Genomic DNA, 18947 nt, shown 5'->3' with positions numbered 1-18947 from the left:
GACGTTCAGAAAACGAGGCCAGACTTTCGAGTCTCAGATGGGAATGAGGCGTCCACTAGGAGTTCGTTTGCCTTCGGGAAAACCATGTGTCTGAACCCAGAGGTTCACAGAATCCTCTCTCTCTCCAGTTAATGATAACAAGTGTTCTGGCCACAGCAGTGAAAGCTCCCCAGTGCAGGCAGATGCAGAGAACTAATTGCGCTTGCACCACGGGGTGGACTAAGGAGAGCCGCTGAGCAGGATTGTAGCAATGCTGTCTGCTCAGAACTCCTTCACCGTATCAGTAGCGTTCCTTCCCCTGTGCGGGGCTAAGATACTGAAAACACACACACTCAGGTGCTGATCAGTCAGTGTAGGATTGGGGTCTTCTGACGGGTCTGCCGAGTGACTTTCAAGGGGCCCTTCTTGCATAAGCCTTACTACAAGCCGCCACCCGCAGTTCCCAATCGGGCCGTCTTTAACGTGAAGGGAACACTTCAGAGGCATGGGCACAGCCGTCTTCTGTCTCCTCTCCCGTCTCTTTAACACGATGATTGTATCTTTCCAAAATTTCCCATTTTTAAAAATGTAGAAAAGAAGTTGATTTTCACACTAATATTGCACTATTTTGTATGGAACATATTTAAATTATATAATTAGGATGTTAAGTACCATTGGCATAAATAGGTTTAGAAACCAACCAAAACGAATGCAAGTTCTCTGCCTTCCAGCCTGGCGTTGGCTTTGGGGCAGAATGGAGAGAGCAAGTGGGGAAGGGAGGGGCTTCCTCTGTAGCCAGTGAGTGGCTCCTGCTGGTCCTTCCCATTAATTAAAGTCCCTGCCTGCTGCCAGCCTCCTTCACCTGCCCCGGGGAAGGAAGTTGGTTCCTCTGATCTGCCTGCTTCCTGCACTTCTGGAAAAGCGCGCAGAATCGCTCTCCGTGCTCCAGGGCCCAGGGTGGGGGCATCTCTGCACTTCTTCCATTAATTAAGCATAGCTCAGTGCTTCTGAGAAAACAGCCTCAGGGCCCCTGGTGTCTTCCACCACGGAAACTCATTGTCATTTGCTGGCCAAGACGGAGGGGGATAGATAGACAGCAGGGTGGTCACTGTCACCACAGGTCGGCAGGGACACAGTCACACCCTGGCAGCATGGGCTTCACTAACAGCTACCAAATGCACACTGGTGCTCTTTGAGCAGCGGAGAGGTTTTTCTCCCAGGGTTTCCTGTTTCTGGAAATTAACTTACGATCTGCCCTTCACCGTATCCAGGCCGCATCTAACCCCCAACGGGAGCAGGACAGCTAAGGATGGGATATTCTTGTCCTCCAAAGACGAGTTGTAAGCCAGGACTGGTTATCCAGTCTAGGAATAGGCAAGCGTCCTGGCAGAGTAGAACCTTTATCTTATGTCTGCCCCAGGCACGTTACCCCTTCCTTTCTAAGGCCTTTCTGTCTGTCTACACTGGCTGGTCTGTTTTCTCAGACACTGGGCACTTCCCCTCCTCAGGCATTGATGAGGGACATTGTTCACAGCAAAGCAGGCCTCATCTCTCTGACAGAAGTGGGCGGCAGGCGCTGACAAGCTAGGGCCACAGTTTGAGAAAGAAAACTGGCTGTGTACTCTTCTCCATCTGGTGGACACTACAGGGTCTCATGAGGGACAGGTCCCACTAACCCAAGTGTCCATCATCTCTCAGCAAACTGCGGGTGTCCATGGCCGTGCAGAAAGGGGCAGGTGCATTCTGGGATGTCAACATTGAGAATCCAGGCTAGGTCTTGACTCTGAAAATGGTTCCTCCCACACTCTCATTGGCACACAGCCTGGTTTTGTTTGTTTGGTTGGTTTTTTGGTTTTGGTTTTTTTTAAACACTCAGAAATTCAAGTTTTTATGACTCTTAGCACACGTGGGTGACATGTGGCATTTATTCTCTTCGGTCTGCTTTACTTTGCCGGTCTGTGTATCCTTAGCCACAGATGTCTTTGAGTTTATTCCCACGAAGGAGTCCCCAGCTGTGGTCTGTCTGCACTTCCTTCTTTTAGAAAAATGTTTCAAAAGATTTATTTTTATTTATATGCCTGTGTATGCCACACATTCATGGGGATGTCCACAGAAGCCCGAAGAATGTGTCAGAGCCCCTGGAGTTGAGGTAATAGGCGGCTGTGAACTGCTCCGTGGAGGAGCTCTGAAGCAGCGAGCACTCTTAACTCTTAGCCATCTCTGCTCTCCCTGTCTGTGCTTTCTCAGCCAAAGGGCCCTGGTGGTTTGTTGTCTCTCTTCCTAGACTCTGAGTCTTCACAAAAGGGAGGTTATCCAGGCACTGCCTGATGCTGTAGATCTTATTTGCTGACAGGTTTTTCTCAGAAGGTTCTATGAAAATCTGGCCCTCTCAGTTTTGGCTTTGTGGATTTTAAAAAAATTGTTGGATTTTTTGTTTGTTTGTTTTGTGGATTTTAAAAAAGTTGTTGCGTTTTTGTTTGTTTGTTTGTTTGTTTGGTGTGTGTGTGTGTGTGTGTAGAAGCTAGAGTAAATTCCGGGTTTCATTCCTCGGGTACTGTATATATTGTTTTTTGTCATATGGCTAGACTAGTCAGCGAATCCCAGGCCTTGCAGGTCTCAGGCTCCCCAGCACTGGGATGAAGCGTATATGGCAACACAGCTGGACTGGAGCTCGGGTCCTCCCGCTTGTTCAGCAGGCATTTTACCACTAAGCCACAGTCCAGCCCCTGCTTTGTTCAGCTCTGATGTCCAAGCCCAGAGTGCTGAAGGGAAGCAGCGCAACCCCTCCTGGGTAATCCAGTCATTCCTGGCCCTTGTGTACACTGGGAAACACAGGCCCATTTACGCTGTGCCGTCAGGCTGGTTCTCCTACGATTGAAGGTGTTGGTTCTGCTTAACACTAAATAAAACAGAACACGTTTACCCGTGAACTCGCTTCTCAAAGCCTGCCTTGGACAAGCTTAGGGCACTTGAAAACAACTCACACCTTGCTCAGCCCTGAAGAGGTCTCAATGTTTCAGATGCTTTGTGCCCCTGCAGACATCTGGACGCTTTTAAAAGCGAAACCCAGCCACTCCGGGTGTGACCACACAATGCGGAATTTAGATGAATGTTTCTATTCTCCTGTATAATAAAGACGCCCCCTTGGAGTCCTGGTGTGTCTCTCTGCTTCATGGAATTTACACAGTGATTGCAGCTCTCAGCGTGGATGTGGAAAGAGAAGCTTATCATAGAATCTGTTTCATATAGATATGCGGGATGCTCTATGTGTGACGGACAGGCATTTGTCTGAGGTAATGATTCTTTATGAAGACTGCATTTTTGGAGGGAAGAGGCAGATCATAAAGCATCCCTGGGACACATTTGCAGAGAAACTACTCTGGAAACCAGCCAGAGGCTGGGCCGGTAATAGTGAGCCGAGGAAAGGCATTGGCGTCCACTAAGCTCTTCCGCGGTGGTAGTCTCATCTGCTTTACCTCAAGCTGTAGGAGAGGAATGAGGCTTAGCAGCAGAGCAGGCATCCTGGGGCTCAAATCAAACTTTGGGGCTTTTAAGTGTGTGTTTGTGTCTGTGTGCGAGTGCGTGCACGTGTGTGTGTGTGTGTGTGTGTGTGTGTGTGTGTGTGTGTGAGCATGCATGCGTGCTTGCATGCACGAAGTGCGGGATTTTAGATATTGTCATAGCTCGGCAATCCCTAAATGCCGATGCCTTGACAGCTACTGGAGAAGATGGCTCAGTCCCCTGTCTTTCCCTGACTGTGTAGTCTGTGACTTCCACTGTAGGAAGGAGGTTTTTTTTTTGTGATAGGTGGCTATGGCAGACACCTTATTACATGACTGAGGAAAATAGGGCCCTGGGTGAGCTGACTGAGTTATGGCAGAGGACAATAGCCAAGATGGTGGCTCAGGCAGGAGATTGCTGTCTCCATCTTGCCTGTCACCTTCCCCCAACCCCGCAACAACAGTGGAGTTTGGCTGTGGCTTTGGAATCCAGTCCCAGGTTAGCGTACTGCCTATACGTGCGTAGGCCTGTTAAATCCTCGTGATAGTTGATTTATTATTTAGTTACATGGTTTTCCTTGTTCAGTCATTTGACTCCAATGCCTCATCCTGCCTCTTCCCTTAGAATGGCTTTGGAGAACAATTTGAGAAGTTGGCTATTTAAACAATGTCAATCCAGTGTGTGACCAAAGGGGTGGCCTGTCTGTTTGAGTTTGCAGTAGATCACCGCCGATGGTGACATTTCCAAAACCGTGCATTCTGTGCAGTGGGGGGCCTTTTCCCCCACAGAGCACATCCCACCTAGCAATGATTTTAATGGGCTTCCTATTCCAAAGGATCATATTTATATATTCAATAATATACAAGACTTTCTCATGCTGTAGGTACAGCCTAACACTGTTACCAAGTGCTTATCAAGACAGTTATTATTATTGGAATATGAACTCCAGTTCAGAATTTCTAAATATTGGTATTTCCCAAATGTGCTATCCAAGGACTTAACACTTTTACAGGAGGTGTGACTAAGTAAAAAAGCCCTCAAAGATACTGGCCATGGATTGTTGATGGTCCCGCCACACATGTGGGTTAGTATCCTGCCAGCCATTGGATCTAAAGTGCACGTTTTAGGTCTGTGCTTTTAGAAAGTTGTCTTGAAAATGTTCTGCTCATCAAAGGGAGCTCAACTTTCTGTTTTAAACCAGGCTCGTTGAACTAGGAGAGCAGGACAGAAATCTGACATCAGCTCTAACAACACAGCTGAAAAAGGTCTGTCATGGGCCTGCGGGTTTGATCACAAGGTGACCTGCGAATGATGTTTGGAGTGGTGTTGGCTCTACTGAGCTCACCCACAGAGGGACTGCCTGTAAGGTCACAGGGCATCCTCTGAGGTCAATAAAAGGTGTGTGTGCGTGTGTGTGTGTGCATGTGCAAACATGTGTGTATGTATGTGTCACATGATGCTATCTGGGAGTGCAAGAAAGGGGTCATTTTTTTCTTCATATTAAAGAATTACAAGGTATTCACCAGACACCATAGACTTCCCAGAAAAGCCATCGTATAGTACTGGAGAAACTGGGGTTACGTTTCAGGCATCTTAGTCTCATTAATAAAAAAGTTAAGAACAGAACACAACAGGCTTAGGGAGGAAGAATGCAATCAAATGAAAGGCTAAGGATAATTTGTTAGCATTGAAAACCCCAGGGTAGCGAGCTGTAAATCTTATAGGGAGGAGAATGGAGAAGAGAAGAAAGCATGGGCAGCATCCACAAGAAGAAGGTAGCAGAAAAGCTTGGCTCAGGAAGGCCGTCAGACCCAATGAAACCTCAAGGATGCTGCACTTGGAATTCTGCTCCCAGGAATTCTGGGAAGGAAAATGTCCATTATCTTAAGGTGAACCCACCTTTCACGGCGTGGCCACCAGCCAGGCCCCTGACCTGCCCCACAGGATTAACCCTAAATAGGGGACAAGGACTTGTCCCCTCCTAGAGACAAGTTTATATTTTCAACATATATGTCCATGTATGTGTGCATGTGCACTTGTGTGTGTTTATAAAATGCTGTTGTAGTCATTCAAGACTAGCAGCTGCCCCAGAGGCAGAGGGATTACCCCAGACAGGTTATTATAGTCTGTACTGAGGCATAGACAGGCATTTGATGTTTGGAAAAGGCTTCTTTATCTGGCTCTGCCCACCCATCTTGAGAGCATCGTCTGTCTAGTGCCGTCTAAGATACAGCAAAACTTCTTCAGGACTTTCTGTATTAGCTTATATTTCATTGTTGTCACCAAGTGCCTAAGTCTGGGCACTTTATAAAGAAGAAAGGTATATTGTAGTTCTCAGTGATTCTAACAGTTCATGGTCAGTCAGACAGCCCCATTGTTTGGCCTCTGATGAGGGACCCTGTGGCTCCGTGACCTCACAGCAAATGGCATTACATCATACAGAGCCAATCACACAGTGAGAGAGGAAGTCAGAGAGGCTTGCTCTTTTATAACATTCCTCCCAGCAGTAGAGTAACCCCAGTCACTGGCATCCATCCCTTCTCAAAGCAGCACCTGGCGGCCCCATGTGCTCCCATCAGGCCCCACCTGCTCCCATCTGGCTCCACTGAGTGCCGCTGCCCTGGGGACGAGTTTCCCCACAATGGGATAAAACAAATCTAACCCTTAGCACCGGGCAGGGGAAGGGCTCAACAGGCAAGGACTGGGACCTCCTTGGAGGGAGGCCCGGGGTGGGGGTGGGGGGTCAGCAGAGATGTCAGGACATCATGGAGTTGCAGCCTGGTAGAGGAACACAGGCAGCAGATTGCTGGAGTTTGTGTGGGCGGGGCTTCCTCATGGAGGTGTTCCCTGAAGAGGAATTACAAGGGTCTGAGAACTGGGGGTGTGTGCGGGGGCCCAGGAGGGGAAGAGCCATGAGACAGGTTGCCTTTTGCAGAGACTTGTTCATTCTGACCCACAGGGAAAAACAGAAGCCCCTCTGGGTAAATGACAGACGGAGTGTCTAGAAAAGAAAAAAAAATAACAATTTGAATTGCTGAAAAGATTGCTCAAGGGGCAAATTACAGAAGGGCTTACAGGGCAGTTTTCAAAGACACTTTGCTACAATTCACACTAAATCACCCTCAGAACTGCTGATCTGGAGAAAGCCCAACTCAGCCAAGAATTCTGAGGGGAGGCAAGATGGGCGTGGTGGTAATTTTTAATTACCAAGTATCAATCATACAAGTTTTCTTTGTCTGATGCATTACAGACACTGCAGAAGTGCTGGACTCAACACTGTCGGGATAAACATTGCCACTTCTGGTCCCTGTAGGCACTGGCCCTGGAGGGAGTGCCCCGCCTTCTCCCTTTTTAGGAGCTGAACCCTCCAGGAACTCAGAGCCGACTCTGTGTTTCCCTGAAGTGGACTAGGAGTGACTAGTTTTGGTGCCCAGGTCATCTGAGACATTTTCCTTAGATGGAAAAGAAGGGACGATGCCGGGCGGTCCCTGAGACCCTACCAGCTGGCACACTGTCCTGGGAGGTAGAGCTCTCTCGGGGAATCCGGGATGCCCTCAAAACTTGTGTCTGTGCCAGCTGTTCGCTGATGCCTATACTTTGGTAGTTTCAGAGGGGCTTGTGCCCCAGGCAGCTAGACCCCAGTGTGGGACCTCCAGTCAACACATGCATCTCACTTCACCATTTTGACGTACTCGGGATTTTCAGTGTTTCTGGGTTTTCTTGAGGGACAACTTGAAAAAATTTCCTTTATTCTGAGGGGAGGAGACAAGTCTTCCTATCATATTTTGTCTTATTAACTTTAGATGAGTTCATCACAGCATAAGAAATGCGCAAGAAAAGAAACTGGCGTGTGGTTCTCAGGAAAACCCCGTTCCTTTCCGCTGGGGCACCCCCAGGGTGTGCAGATCCCGAATCCCCCCCTCCCCCAGAGAACAGCTTCAGATGGCTGCTATTAGAGGGCTCCACACTTCCCAAGAGGCCACACTCTCCCAAGTGAGCAGCACACATACGTGCACACACACACACACACACAGCACCAGGAAGAGACCACACTCTCCCAAGTGAGCAGCACACACACACACACACAGCACCAGGAAGAGACCACACTCTCCTAAGTGAGGAGCACGCACACACACACACACACACACACACACACACACACACACTCAGCACCAGGAAGCACCATTGAGGTAGAGCATTCCCCTTATTCTCCTTCCACGCAGCCAACACACACCTTAGTGGGTGTGAAGGCTGGGCAACAGTTACCATGTTTCTTTCTCCTGCCCCTCACAATGTAAATCTCTTGTGAGGCTGGGTGTTCACCGAAGGGCCATTTCCTTTCAAGGCCAAAGGGAAGTAAGGACCATGGTCCTATTATAATCAAGTATGTTGGTCTCACTGTTACATGTCTTTTGGAGGAATTTTACTTGGAAATGATCTGTACTTCACACACACACACACACACACACACACACACACACACACACTGCCTCTAGCCATTCTCACTATGCCTGGGCTGTTTTCTCCCATTAGTTTGCTGGGCTCATAATGCCTTTATCTTTGTGTGGTTCAAATCTTCTATTTCTCTTGGGCATGTGCACACACCCGTATGATTTTTCCATGCTTATTACAAAGTCTTAATAGAAATCATCCCAATTTAATATGTAAATTGTTTCTCTATGATAGATTCCAGGAAGAGTAATCACCCAGCACCAAGTCACAGGACAGGGACAACCTGGAGGGCTTGCTGTGAGGTCTGAGGTTGCCCAAATTCACACTCATACTTCCAGCCTACACAACGTGTTCAGAGATGGCCTGCCTGGGGGAATTGAGAAGCTATAATTTTTTGTTTGTTCCACTTAACTTTTATTTTTCATTAGCTGATCCTTTTGGAACAAGACTGAAGTGTTCGGTTTGCTTTACTTGAGTGTTGGGTCCCTTCTTTTCCTATTGGTGGTCACAATTTGAACCACCCACACTGTTTTGCATTCCAAGTGTGACTCCTGATCTAGCCACTGCCAATTATGGCTCTGCAGATGTCCCCTCCTTCTGATTAATTTTGGGCATGACCATGGTGTTTGTTAGTCATGGCTGCCATCCTCACTATGTGTGAGTCCCTCTCCTCTTCACCTGTGTGTCTGAGTGATGGGCCATGGCTTTTAGGATCAATGAAACACATGGTTATCTATTGTCCTCATGGATCTGCTCCTCGGTGCTGTGGTGAAAGCCAAGGAAACCGTTCCCTGGGCCCCACATTCAAACCCTAACGGTGCCCGCACGTCCTCCACATTGCCTGGGGATTTCCTTTCTTTTGTATATACAAATGCTTGCATTCTGTGAGATTTTCGCAGCATTTCCATTAGTTACCTGTAGTTCCCATTAGCACTGCTTTATTAAAGGATGGTCCGTCATTGGGCACATAAACTGAAGGGTTTGCCAAGCAAGCAAATGGAGAGCATGCTGAGGCGAGTGTCTGGATTCGATTGGTATTCCTGGCTTCTGGTGCTAACATATTATGTAGGATCTCTAAGGACTTGGATCCACCAGGCCTGAACACTTTTATGTGATAGTTTGATATTAGCTGCCGTTTTTGTAGTAGCCTGGCCATTTAATCTGAATAAAAAAACCTTAATTCCTTTGCAGAATTCTTTTAATAGGCTTTCTAAGTCTTTCACACTTAGCTGGGAGAATATTGCCTTCATATTGTGGTTGAGTTTTAATTCTGAGACTTTTTTGCTTATTTTCTTCTTTATTCTAGGTTTCCCTACTTTCTCTCCTCATTTTCTTGACCTTGTTAATTATTTTGAAGAAGTTGTGGCCTTCTGTAGGCCAGGTGTTGCTCATGGGGCCCTGGGATGAATGACCAGCCAGTGACGCTTGTGTGAGTGAGGTCACAGCTCTTAGGGGACATAACTTATGTCTTAACTGATGCACCACAAGGTGGGCTTGAGTGGGGCCTTGAGGGAAGGGTGGGATTTAGAGGAGGGGAAAAGAGCTTGTATGCTTAGGAAGAACAGGGAGAGGAGATGGTACTCAGGCTACCTGGCCAAGGTCAGTTTGTGGGGGAGTCAAGAGTGACAACTACAGTGCAGGTTAGACCATCGGATGCCACAGCAACCTCTAGACTCTACTGTGTAGTGCGTGCAGGTTAGACCACCAGTTCCACAGCCACCTCTAGACTCTACTGTGTAGTGCATGCAGGTTAGACCACCAGTTCCACAGCCACCTCTAGACTCTACTGTGTAGTGCGTGCAGGTTAGACCATCGGGTGCCACAGCCACCTCTAGACTCTACTGTGTAGTGCATGCAGGTTAGACCATCAGTGCCACAGCCACCTCTAGACTCTACTGTGTAGTGCGTGCAGGTTAGACCATCGGGTGCCACAGCCACCTCTAGACTCTACTGTGTAGTGCATGCAGGTTAGACCATCAGTGCCACAGCCACCTCTAGACTCTACTGTGTAGTGCGTGCAGGTTAGACCATCAGTGCCACAGCCACCTCTAGACTCTACTGTGTAGCGCTTCTGTGCAAAAGAGTGGCAGAGGTGACACCCGCTCATGCGTGGGATGCACATTTGAAAGGGAATGAAACATTACAGGATTGGGGCACTTCAAGACCCATCCATTGGTTCTCTAAGCCTTGCTTGTCACAAGCCTGATGCCCAGTGGGGGCCATCACCTCTGCTGTAATGGGGCGGACTCACATAAAAGTCGTCTGGTGGCTCATGCTTAGAATCCTAGAGCTGAGGACTCCCCAGTGTCCTCTGAGTAGCCAGCCTTGCCTAGTCAGTGATCCCCAGGACAACCTCTCTGCACCCCGCCAAAAATAAGGTAGATGGCACCTGAGGAACGGCAGTTAAGGTTTGTCCTCTGGCAGCTGTACACATGTGAGCATGCATAGTCCCACATGCATGTGTCTCTATATATACATGAGTGTGCACACTCTCTCACACACACATATAAGAATTAATGAATAAATGCAAGTAAATAAACAAACAAACAAATAAATAAATCTTCAGAGTCTGGTTTTTCAGGGGGTAAGTCTGGTATGCAGACGAATGTTTAGTTCCCTGCTAAATTCTTATGCCCTTAAAGACATATTCCTCTGTCCTTACACGTTAGCCAGTTTCCCTAGTGACACCTCTGCCCCCTTTTGCTACCATTTTTATCTGGTTGTGAATTGTCTGAGAATTCAGGCTCCTTTGGATAAATCCATGTGGGGATCCAGGCTTTAAACAGATCAGGTAAGGCAGGATCTGTGTGTGCACAGCTTTTCCTGCAGCTGTGCCTTGAACTTGGCTCCTGTGCTCTCAAGAACAACCTCCCAGGGAAATGGTACCTTCTGCAGTGTTCCCACTGCAGGGGAGCTGTCTGTGTGTCCTGACTGTACACATCGCCTTCAACATCCCACAGCTGACTCAGGAGAGCTGTCCGTGTGTCCTGACTGTACACATAGTCCTCAGCATCCCACAGCTGACTCAGGGGAGCTGTCTGTGTGTCCTGACTGTACACATAGTCCTCAGCATCCCACAGCTGACTCAGGGGAGCTGTCTGTGTGTCCTGACTGTACACATCGCCTTCAACATCCCACAGCTGACTCAGGAGAGCTGTCCGTGTGTCCTGACTGTACACATAGTCCTCAGCATCCCACAGCTGACTCAGGGGAGCTGTCTGTGTGTCCTGACTGTACACAAAGCCCTCAGCATCCCAAGGCTGACTCATGATCTTTTTCTTATTCTCTGACCAGGAATCTCACATCATTTCTGCTGAAGTTGGAGAAAAATGTGAAGCCATAGGCGTGAGGCTCCTGCACCTTGAAGATCAACTTCACAGAGCGATCCACAGCCCCGATGAAGCTCTCTTTCATATCCTTTACAATTTTCAGAAGTTACTTTGCAAGAGAAAATCTAAAAATGCATACCACATCCCTGTGCCTCTGCAGATGGAGGGGAACCAATGCCGCTGTTACCTGTAGTTCAGCGCATCTTGGGTCTGAGTTGATTCTGTGTGGAGGACTTCACCTCTGGTTTTTGTAAACCATCCAATCTTTTCAATTATTAAACCCAGCTGCTAAGTATTAGCCACAGAGTTCTGTTAGGCACAAAGCCAAAACCAAGGCAAAATGGAGGTTTTGGTGCGCTCAAAGATGGGTCTGCATGGCCATAGGGAAACAACCAGAAAGAGCCAAACAATTTAGTGGCTCACCTCCTTAAAGGCCTCTTCAATACTTAGAGATGAAAAGCCTTCTTTGAAGTCCTTTGTTCTGCCTTCTGCATGCCATAGATAGTGGGGTGTCCAAACTAATACCACTGCAGGTACCTGCTTTCTGATGTCTAACACATACTCATGGTTAAGCTTCGCATAGCCCTTTTTGGTGCTGAAAATTCTATTTTTTTGCACTAACCTCCGCATCTTAATGCCACAGCTACAGATACCTACCTCAGAGCTAGCTGCCCTAATCAGGTGGGAAGAGGACACATGGGCTCACTTGTGTATGCACTGGGTATTAGGATTTATTGATGGAATCAGTGTTAGGGTTTAGTGGTGTAGTACCTTGGCGGATCTGGGCCAATTCCTGCTGCAAAGAGATCGCACCATAAAACAGATGTCATATAAGGGATTTGTTGAGATGTGTTTGTTGTCTTGGAGTGGGGGCATGGGAGAGAGAGAGAGACAGACAAAGAGACTGGAAGGCAGAGAAAAAGAAAAAGAGAAGGCCGTGATGTTGGGAGTGGCCTTTAAAAGGGCACACGTGTTGCGCAGGCAGAATACACAACTTGTAGTTACAGCGGTAATGTACGGCACCTGTTGGAGGCTGATGATGGGGTTCGGTGTCTGCCGGTGCTGAGTCCCTGAAGGGCAGGCTGGGGGAGCACTTAATTTCTAACAAAGGGGCACACACGTCCCTGGTGGTGGACACATGCTGTTTGTCACTAGTGAGCTCTTTGGAAGAATGTGACTGGGTTCTGAACTAGTTCCATCCCTAGTTGCTGTAACACCCTGACCGAAAGCCACTTAGGTTTTATTTGGCTTACACTTCCTGTTTAAATTTCATCACTGGGGGACAGGCTAGGAGCTCGGGTGGCCAGACTAGTCACACAGTAGCCACAGTCGAAAGCAGAGAGCAGCAGACGCACCCATGCTGCCTGCTTGCTTACTCAATGAGCTTTCTCGTCTCTTGTGCAACTCAGGGTCTAACCTAGAAAAACGTGCCAGGGGGCTGGATCCCCGTAGTTCAGTTAACAATGAAGACAGCACCCCACAGGTCCACCTGATGTAGACATTTCTTCAGAAGATTCCCTTCTCAGGTGATTCTGGGTCCCAGCAAGGTGTCAGTTAAAGAGTTACATGGTAATACAGATGGGGAAAGGCATACTTAGCCAATTTGTCACAAGTGGCTCTTTGTAGCTCGTCACCTCCTTGTCTGTTACTCTCTTTGTTTATCCGTTTGTGGGAAATTTAGGTATTTTGGTCTCTGTTTCTCACTGCCTGACTTTTTAGAACCTTAGTTTCTGTTTTACTTTGTCTCCATGCATATATTTAAGTCGCTTTAGACAGCCAAAGCCTGTTCTTATTCAGACCTGTTCAGATGCATGGCCAGTCATGGAGGCAGTGTATTTCCTGATGACTTTATGTGCTTATTAACTCAGCGGGCTTTTCCTTGAGTGGCTTCCGCCATCGTTTCTATCTTTTTAAAGAGCATTCAGTTCTGCACAGCCTCCTGCCTCTTCCAACTCCAGGATAGATGCCATTACTGCACAGTTGCCTTAAGAAGCAGAAGGAGAAGGAGGTAACCTGTTAATAGATCACAGACTTGGATGCTTCTAGCGGGTGTGTTGTCTATGAAATTGGACAGTGATTGTTATCAGAGCCAAAGACTGGGAGTGTGTGGGGGGGGTTCCAGGTCTGCCAGGCTTGGGAGGGGTTGGGACAGCTGAGCAGAATGTGGCTCATGATCCAAACTATCATGGTGCGAAGGCATGGTAACTGGTGATGCTACCCTTTGTGGTGTGAGTTCATGGTGGTGACTTCTTATATCTTCAGTAGCTCAGGAAACAGAGAGTTCCAGCCAGAAGTAGGGGGCGGGGGACTAGGATTAAGACCCTCAAGGCTCGTCTCCAGTGACCCACTTACACCAGTCAGGAGTCACTGCTTAAAAGTTCCACAACCCCACCACGCAGCACCACCAGCTGTAGACCAAACGTCCAAGCACTTGGGCCCGTCCAGGACATTTCAAATGAGTACCATACCACCAGGGGCGGGAAGTATTGGGTTAGGTACGAAATCAACCCTTCCGTAGATAACATCTACACCACAACACGTTTTTACCCCAACTTTCCCTGGAATCTAGGCCATGTTCTGTGTCACTGGGCAAGAATAACATACAGAATGCGTCTTTAAGCTCCAGGAAGTAGCACTTGGATTCGAGTATAATAATGAGTCTGAGTTGGGAAGCCGCGTTCACAATGCTCTGCGGGGCTCCCTCACAAACAAAAGCTGTTGTTTCAAATTAGAATTTATCAAGGCATCCAAAGAGGCTGCAGGAATCCCCCAGCCAAAGTCTGGCTGGTATGTGTTTTTCTTTGCAATCAAAGGCACAATGCTGAGTGTTTCTGATAGAAAAGGCTTGGAACCAGTAACGCAGCAGAGCATAGCAGGGAGGGCGGCATCTCCCTTGATCCCACTAAGCGTGCTGCCATGACCCACTGTGTACACATAGCAGATGATGCGTGTTTAGTCCAAGTCCATGCTGGAGCATGCTGATGTAAACCCACATGGAACACCTTTCTGGAGGGTCTGAGGCCCAGATACTGTGGCTGTCCCTCTTTCCTGGGGTTGGTCCTTATTGTAAGCACATGTCTGCAGGAGCAAAGCAGGTGGTGTGCCAGTGTGTCACACACAGAGTGGCCTGGGGAAGTGCAATATGGTGGGTGCTTCTAAAGCTACTGAATATTCTTGCACAGCCTGTCGGTGTCAGAGTCACAGCAGCCGGCTGGGTGGGAGAGGAAGGCTGGATTGGTAGAGCCGAGGACGGAGGAAACAGATAGGCTGTTTCTTTGTCATCTTGGCGGGCTTCCTCCGTTACAGGCTTTGTGAACAACTTAAGCCATGCTGAGGTGACCGGGAGCCTCTGAACTGCACAGTTAACTGGGAGAGCAGGAGGCGGGTGGAGCGCAAGAAATCTCCAGAGGTGGGACAGGGATGTGACTTCACAGCCAGGCATACTGGGGATCCATTAGCAGTGGTCTGAACTTGCACTGTGATTTCACAGATTCTGGATTCTAATCAGCAGTTCCGTTCCTAAAACCCTCTCGCTGCTCTGTAACTGCTCCTCCACGTTCAGAATGCCATAACTGGAAAGCTTTTAGGCTCCGTGAATTTTTAAACAGAATCCCCGCCCCCTTTCTTTTTCCTTTGACTTCCATAGCTCACTATAGGCAGAAAGGAAGCCCGCCGTATCCTGGCATCTTTCACAGCCCCAGGCAGTTCTGCCAGCCTCTGCTGAGTCATGGATGAGCAAGGACCAGGCTGATTCTATTTACAAGGCATTTGCATTCCTGTCCAGAAGCCCTCTTGGGAGCCTATTCTCTCTGCTCATTGGGAATGCACGGTGCCCAATTGATTCGTCTTGCTAGCCTTGATGGCATGCAGAGACTAAATGTATCCAGGCTCATGCATAAAACTCCACAGCCCCAAAGGGCTCCTGTCTGGTTCCACTTTCCAGTGTGTAGCCTGAAGATGCCAAGGCTTCAGAGCCGAGGGGTGACTGCCCTCCCTCCTTGGAAATGTCCTTTTACCTCTAACACTAAGGAGCAACAAGGACGCCTGGGAAGATCTTTAGTGATTTATAGTGGAGAGCAGAGGGCCAGGCAGGCTGCTCTTCGAGGCCCTGTGCATGCCCGGCTGATGGAGGGGTGGCAGCCACATGTTTTCTTCTGTCTCCTGCCGAGGTCTGGGTAGGAAAAGTTGGAGTAGACAATGTGTTCAGACCAGGATGGTCCTGCTGCCAGTGGGACATAGTATGAACTCAGCATGAGGTTGGTGACACAATCTCCCTGGGCACATCGCAGGCCACCAGTGGACAAGATCTGGGTCAGGTGTCTCCAGGTTCTTGGTGTCTCATTCAGAGCATTGAAATAAGTGTGCACGGGTGTGTGGAAGCAGGAAGGCTACTTCCGCCACGGGAAAGCAACGCACAGGTCAGGAAATATGCTTTCATGAATGACAACAGACGTGAGTGCAGGTACTCAGGGCCCTATCATCTCGGGGCTCCTTTCATGGGCTTCAAAAGGAGGAATCTGGTTACTAAGGATATGGTTTGCGTGTTTCTCTATTTTAACTGACAGATTTTTAAGTTATATAACCACTTTCCTCTTCCCGTCCCATAATGCATCTGATGATAAGTGTGTGCATGTCAGCTTATGCATAGACATAAGATGGAAAATAGGGGGTTCTCCCTTAAAGTCCATTCTGAGGACACAGTTTGCTTTACTGTACAAGTGTCTAAAACCAGTCTAGGCCTGATCAGTGCTCCTAGGTGAGAAACTGGAAAGGTGAGAAACTGATTTCATTGTTCAGAGATGAGTGTGCCTGTAGCTCCCTGCAGGTGCATGTGTGTGTGTGTGTGTGTCCTTCTCCCCTCCCTCGCTCTGTCCCCCCCCACACACACTGTAGGCCCTGCCTCTGTGACTAAGCCGTGAGATTCTATAGTTTACAGATGGACAATTAAGCACACATGATACGATTCCCTGGCTTCCCAGGAGACTTGTGTTCTCAGATCCCATCTTCCTGACTCTTTGGTGCAATAATGGAAATTATTATGTGTGAAGCTGATGTGTTAATTCAATTTTATAATTTAGTCTTTTCCTCTGGTGACTTTTCTCTGTCTTTAGCCTTTTTTAGTTAGCTTTGTGGCCCCAGAAGTTTCCTGAGCATCGCTGTTTGTCTTCGTTTCTCTCTACAAGACCTCGTCATCACTTAGCAGAGTAGAGTGCTGTGTGGCCCCAGACCAGCATCAGAGGTGTTGTCAGGACTCAGAGCCCACTGCGCCCTCTTACTCCTTACAAGAGACCAGACCTCGTGACAAACCAATGGTGTTTGGTCTGGGACACAAGTTTCAGCTTGCGTAAAGTCTCGAGATGGACAGACCTTTCCAGGGGTCTGGAGGGATGGAGGATAAAATCACATTTTACAACAAAACACAAAGGCATTTTAGTGGATGGCTTCCTCTCTGGCTTTGCCCATGTTCCCTTCAAGTTCAGGTACAGATGGTGGACATCCTGGGAGTGGATGGACATGACACAAAGGACTGAAATCTGTGGAAACTTCCAGAAGATTAAAAACAAAACAAAACAAACTTTTTTCAGGGTGTCTAGGCATTTCACGCTAAATTGGGGAAGATGGCAGCAGGCTGGAGCCCAGGGTAGAGCAGAGTCCGGAGTTACCCACTGAGAAGAAACAGAGCTCTGAAGGGCTTTGTCCCAGGGGCTGGAATGGCCCTTGTGAGCGAGCACACAGTCCCTGATGCTGAACTGGCGGGCTCATGTCAAGTGCCCCCATGCACAGAGTTGATGTTGAGGGTTGAGGGGTCCCACTCACCACAGCCCTGAATGTCAAGTGCCCCCATGCACAGAGTTGATGTTGAGGGTTGAGGGGTCCCTCTCACCACAGCCCTGAATGTCAAGTGCCCCCATGCACAGAGTTGATGTTGAGGGTTGAGGGGTCCCTCTCACTGCGGCCCTGAATGTCAAGTGCCCCCACGCACAGAGTTGATGTTGAGGGTTAAGGGGTCCCTCTCACTGCGGCCCTGAATGCTAAGTTTCTTGAGGCTCTGATGTCCAACACCTGCCCTGTCTGCTGTCAGAGCACTTGAATGTGACAGTTATCCACCGCAGCCTGGGGACCGAGACACTCTTGTGGCCACACCATCACATGTCGCTGAGCATCTGAGTTGGACATCTATCTCAGCTTGACAACTGAGCCTTGCTTCAGAGTTTTGAAACCAAAATTCGAAAGTTAATAACCTTGGACCTGGCAGAAGTCATGACTGGTTTTTAAAAGAGGAAGTATAAAGTTTTCATCAATATTTAATTGCTATATTTTGGAAGAGTGTGGAGCTGCAATTCAATGTCAGTGTCCACCTGCTCTGCGCAGGCTGGCTTGCTCTCACTGGCCCGGGTGTGGGGCTTCTCCTCCTTGTATGCTCCTTAACAGCATCCACAGTCTCTCCAGGGGGAGCTCCAGATGGTGAAGGAAACACTGCAGGCCATGATCCTGCAGCTCCAGCCAACAAAGGAGACAGGAGGAGAGGCCACGGCTTCCCATTCCACAGCTGGTGTTCAGGAGGCACAGGCCTGAGGTGTGAGCTTGGAGTGGGGGCTGGGAAGGGGTGAGCCACATGGCATGGGGTGGAGTGGGGGCTGGGAAGGGGTGAGCCACATGGCATGGGGTGGAGTGGGGGCTGGGAAGGGGTGAGCCACATGGCATGGGGTGGAGTGGGGGCTGGGAAGGGGATAAGTCACATGTCAGAATGGAGTTTGGGGGGCACATCCACATCATCAGTATTATTCTGGTACAGCCACTCTTCCTGCATTTATCCCTGTGTCTGGACCAATTTCTAAACACAGAGCCTTCTGTCCTTCCATGGGAGAGTGCCCATGCTTTGTCACAGACTGAGATGGGAGAGGGATTCGATACTTTTCCTCCGGGTTGTCACAAGAGGTTGCTGTTCCGTGTCCTGATGGGAACATCTAGTATGGTCACTTCCTCTTGGCTGGGTGACTTTTCCTGGTTTTCTCTCTTTCTTACTACCATTTTTGTTTTCTGCTGCAGTGTGGTCTTCCTCCATTCAAGGGCCCCTGAAGTTAACTGAGCCTGAGATGCCCACTGCACCTGCCATGTCTTACTATGGGCACTCCAACGGCTGGAGCCCAGGAACCTCAGAGTCTGTGTGGGTCCTTCGCTGCCCAGGCCACTTCCCCTGGGGCTCTGCTGTCTCAGGAGACGGCCCCAGGGCACCTTCACAGTACCTGGGCACCTTCCGCTGCATAGGTGTTCTCCAGCCGAGATTACATCTCAGAAACCCCCCACTCCAACCTGCTACTTCAGGTCTTTCTGAGATTCAGGCCAGTGAGGTGGCAGTTTGGGGACAGGGACTCTTCTGAGCCAGTCTTTCTGGTTCCTACTATTAGTCCCTTTGGTTCCAAGGAGTCACAGCGTGGAGCCTACAGAACAATGTGGGTTCACTGAGGTGTGGACTCAGACAGGCAGCTCTCTGCTCCACAGTGGCATGCTCAGGTGTCTGTGAACCGCTCCTTGCGCCCAGCTGAGGCTCCTGCTGAGGCAGCTCCAGGTTGTTCAAATGGTCTCAAGAGGCACGCTAAGAAAGTGTGTCAGCTAGCTTTCCGTTGCTGTGGGAAACTATGGTTAAAACAACTGAAGGGACAGAGAGGGCAGGGGTGGGGCGGG

At 48.9% G+C, this 18947-nt stretch overlaps 1 protein-coding gene across 1 annotated transcript in view; it reads left to right on the top strand.

Moving 5' to 3' along the window:
- Positions 1-18338, top strand: part of Disc1 (DISC1 scaffold protein) — a 162741-nt gene extending 144403 nt beyond the window's left edge. The window contains exons 12-14 of the mRNA XM_057753351.1: positions 11227-11344; positions 17701-17838; positions 18312-18338. Coding sequence (XP_057609334.1) covers positions 11227-11344; positions 17701-17837 — 255 coding nt within the window. The 3' untranslated portion in view covers position 17838; positions 18312-18338. The remainder of the gene's footprint in view (positions 1-11226; positions 11345-17700; positions 17839-18311) is intronic.
- The last annotated feature ends 609 nt before the right edge of the window (positions 18339-18947 follow it).

Source organism: Chionomys nivalis, chromosome 21 (genome assembly GCF_950005125.1).
Source record: "Chionomys nivalis chromosome 21, mChiNiv1.1, whole genome shotgun sequence".
NCBI lineage: Eukaryota > Metazoa > Chordata > Mammalia > Rodentia > Cricetidae > Chionomys > Chionomys nivalis.
The sequence above is the reverse complement of the archived record's forward strand: the minus strand, read 5'-3'. Positions and strand labels throughout refer to the sequence as shown.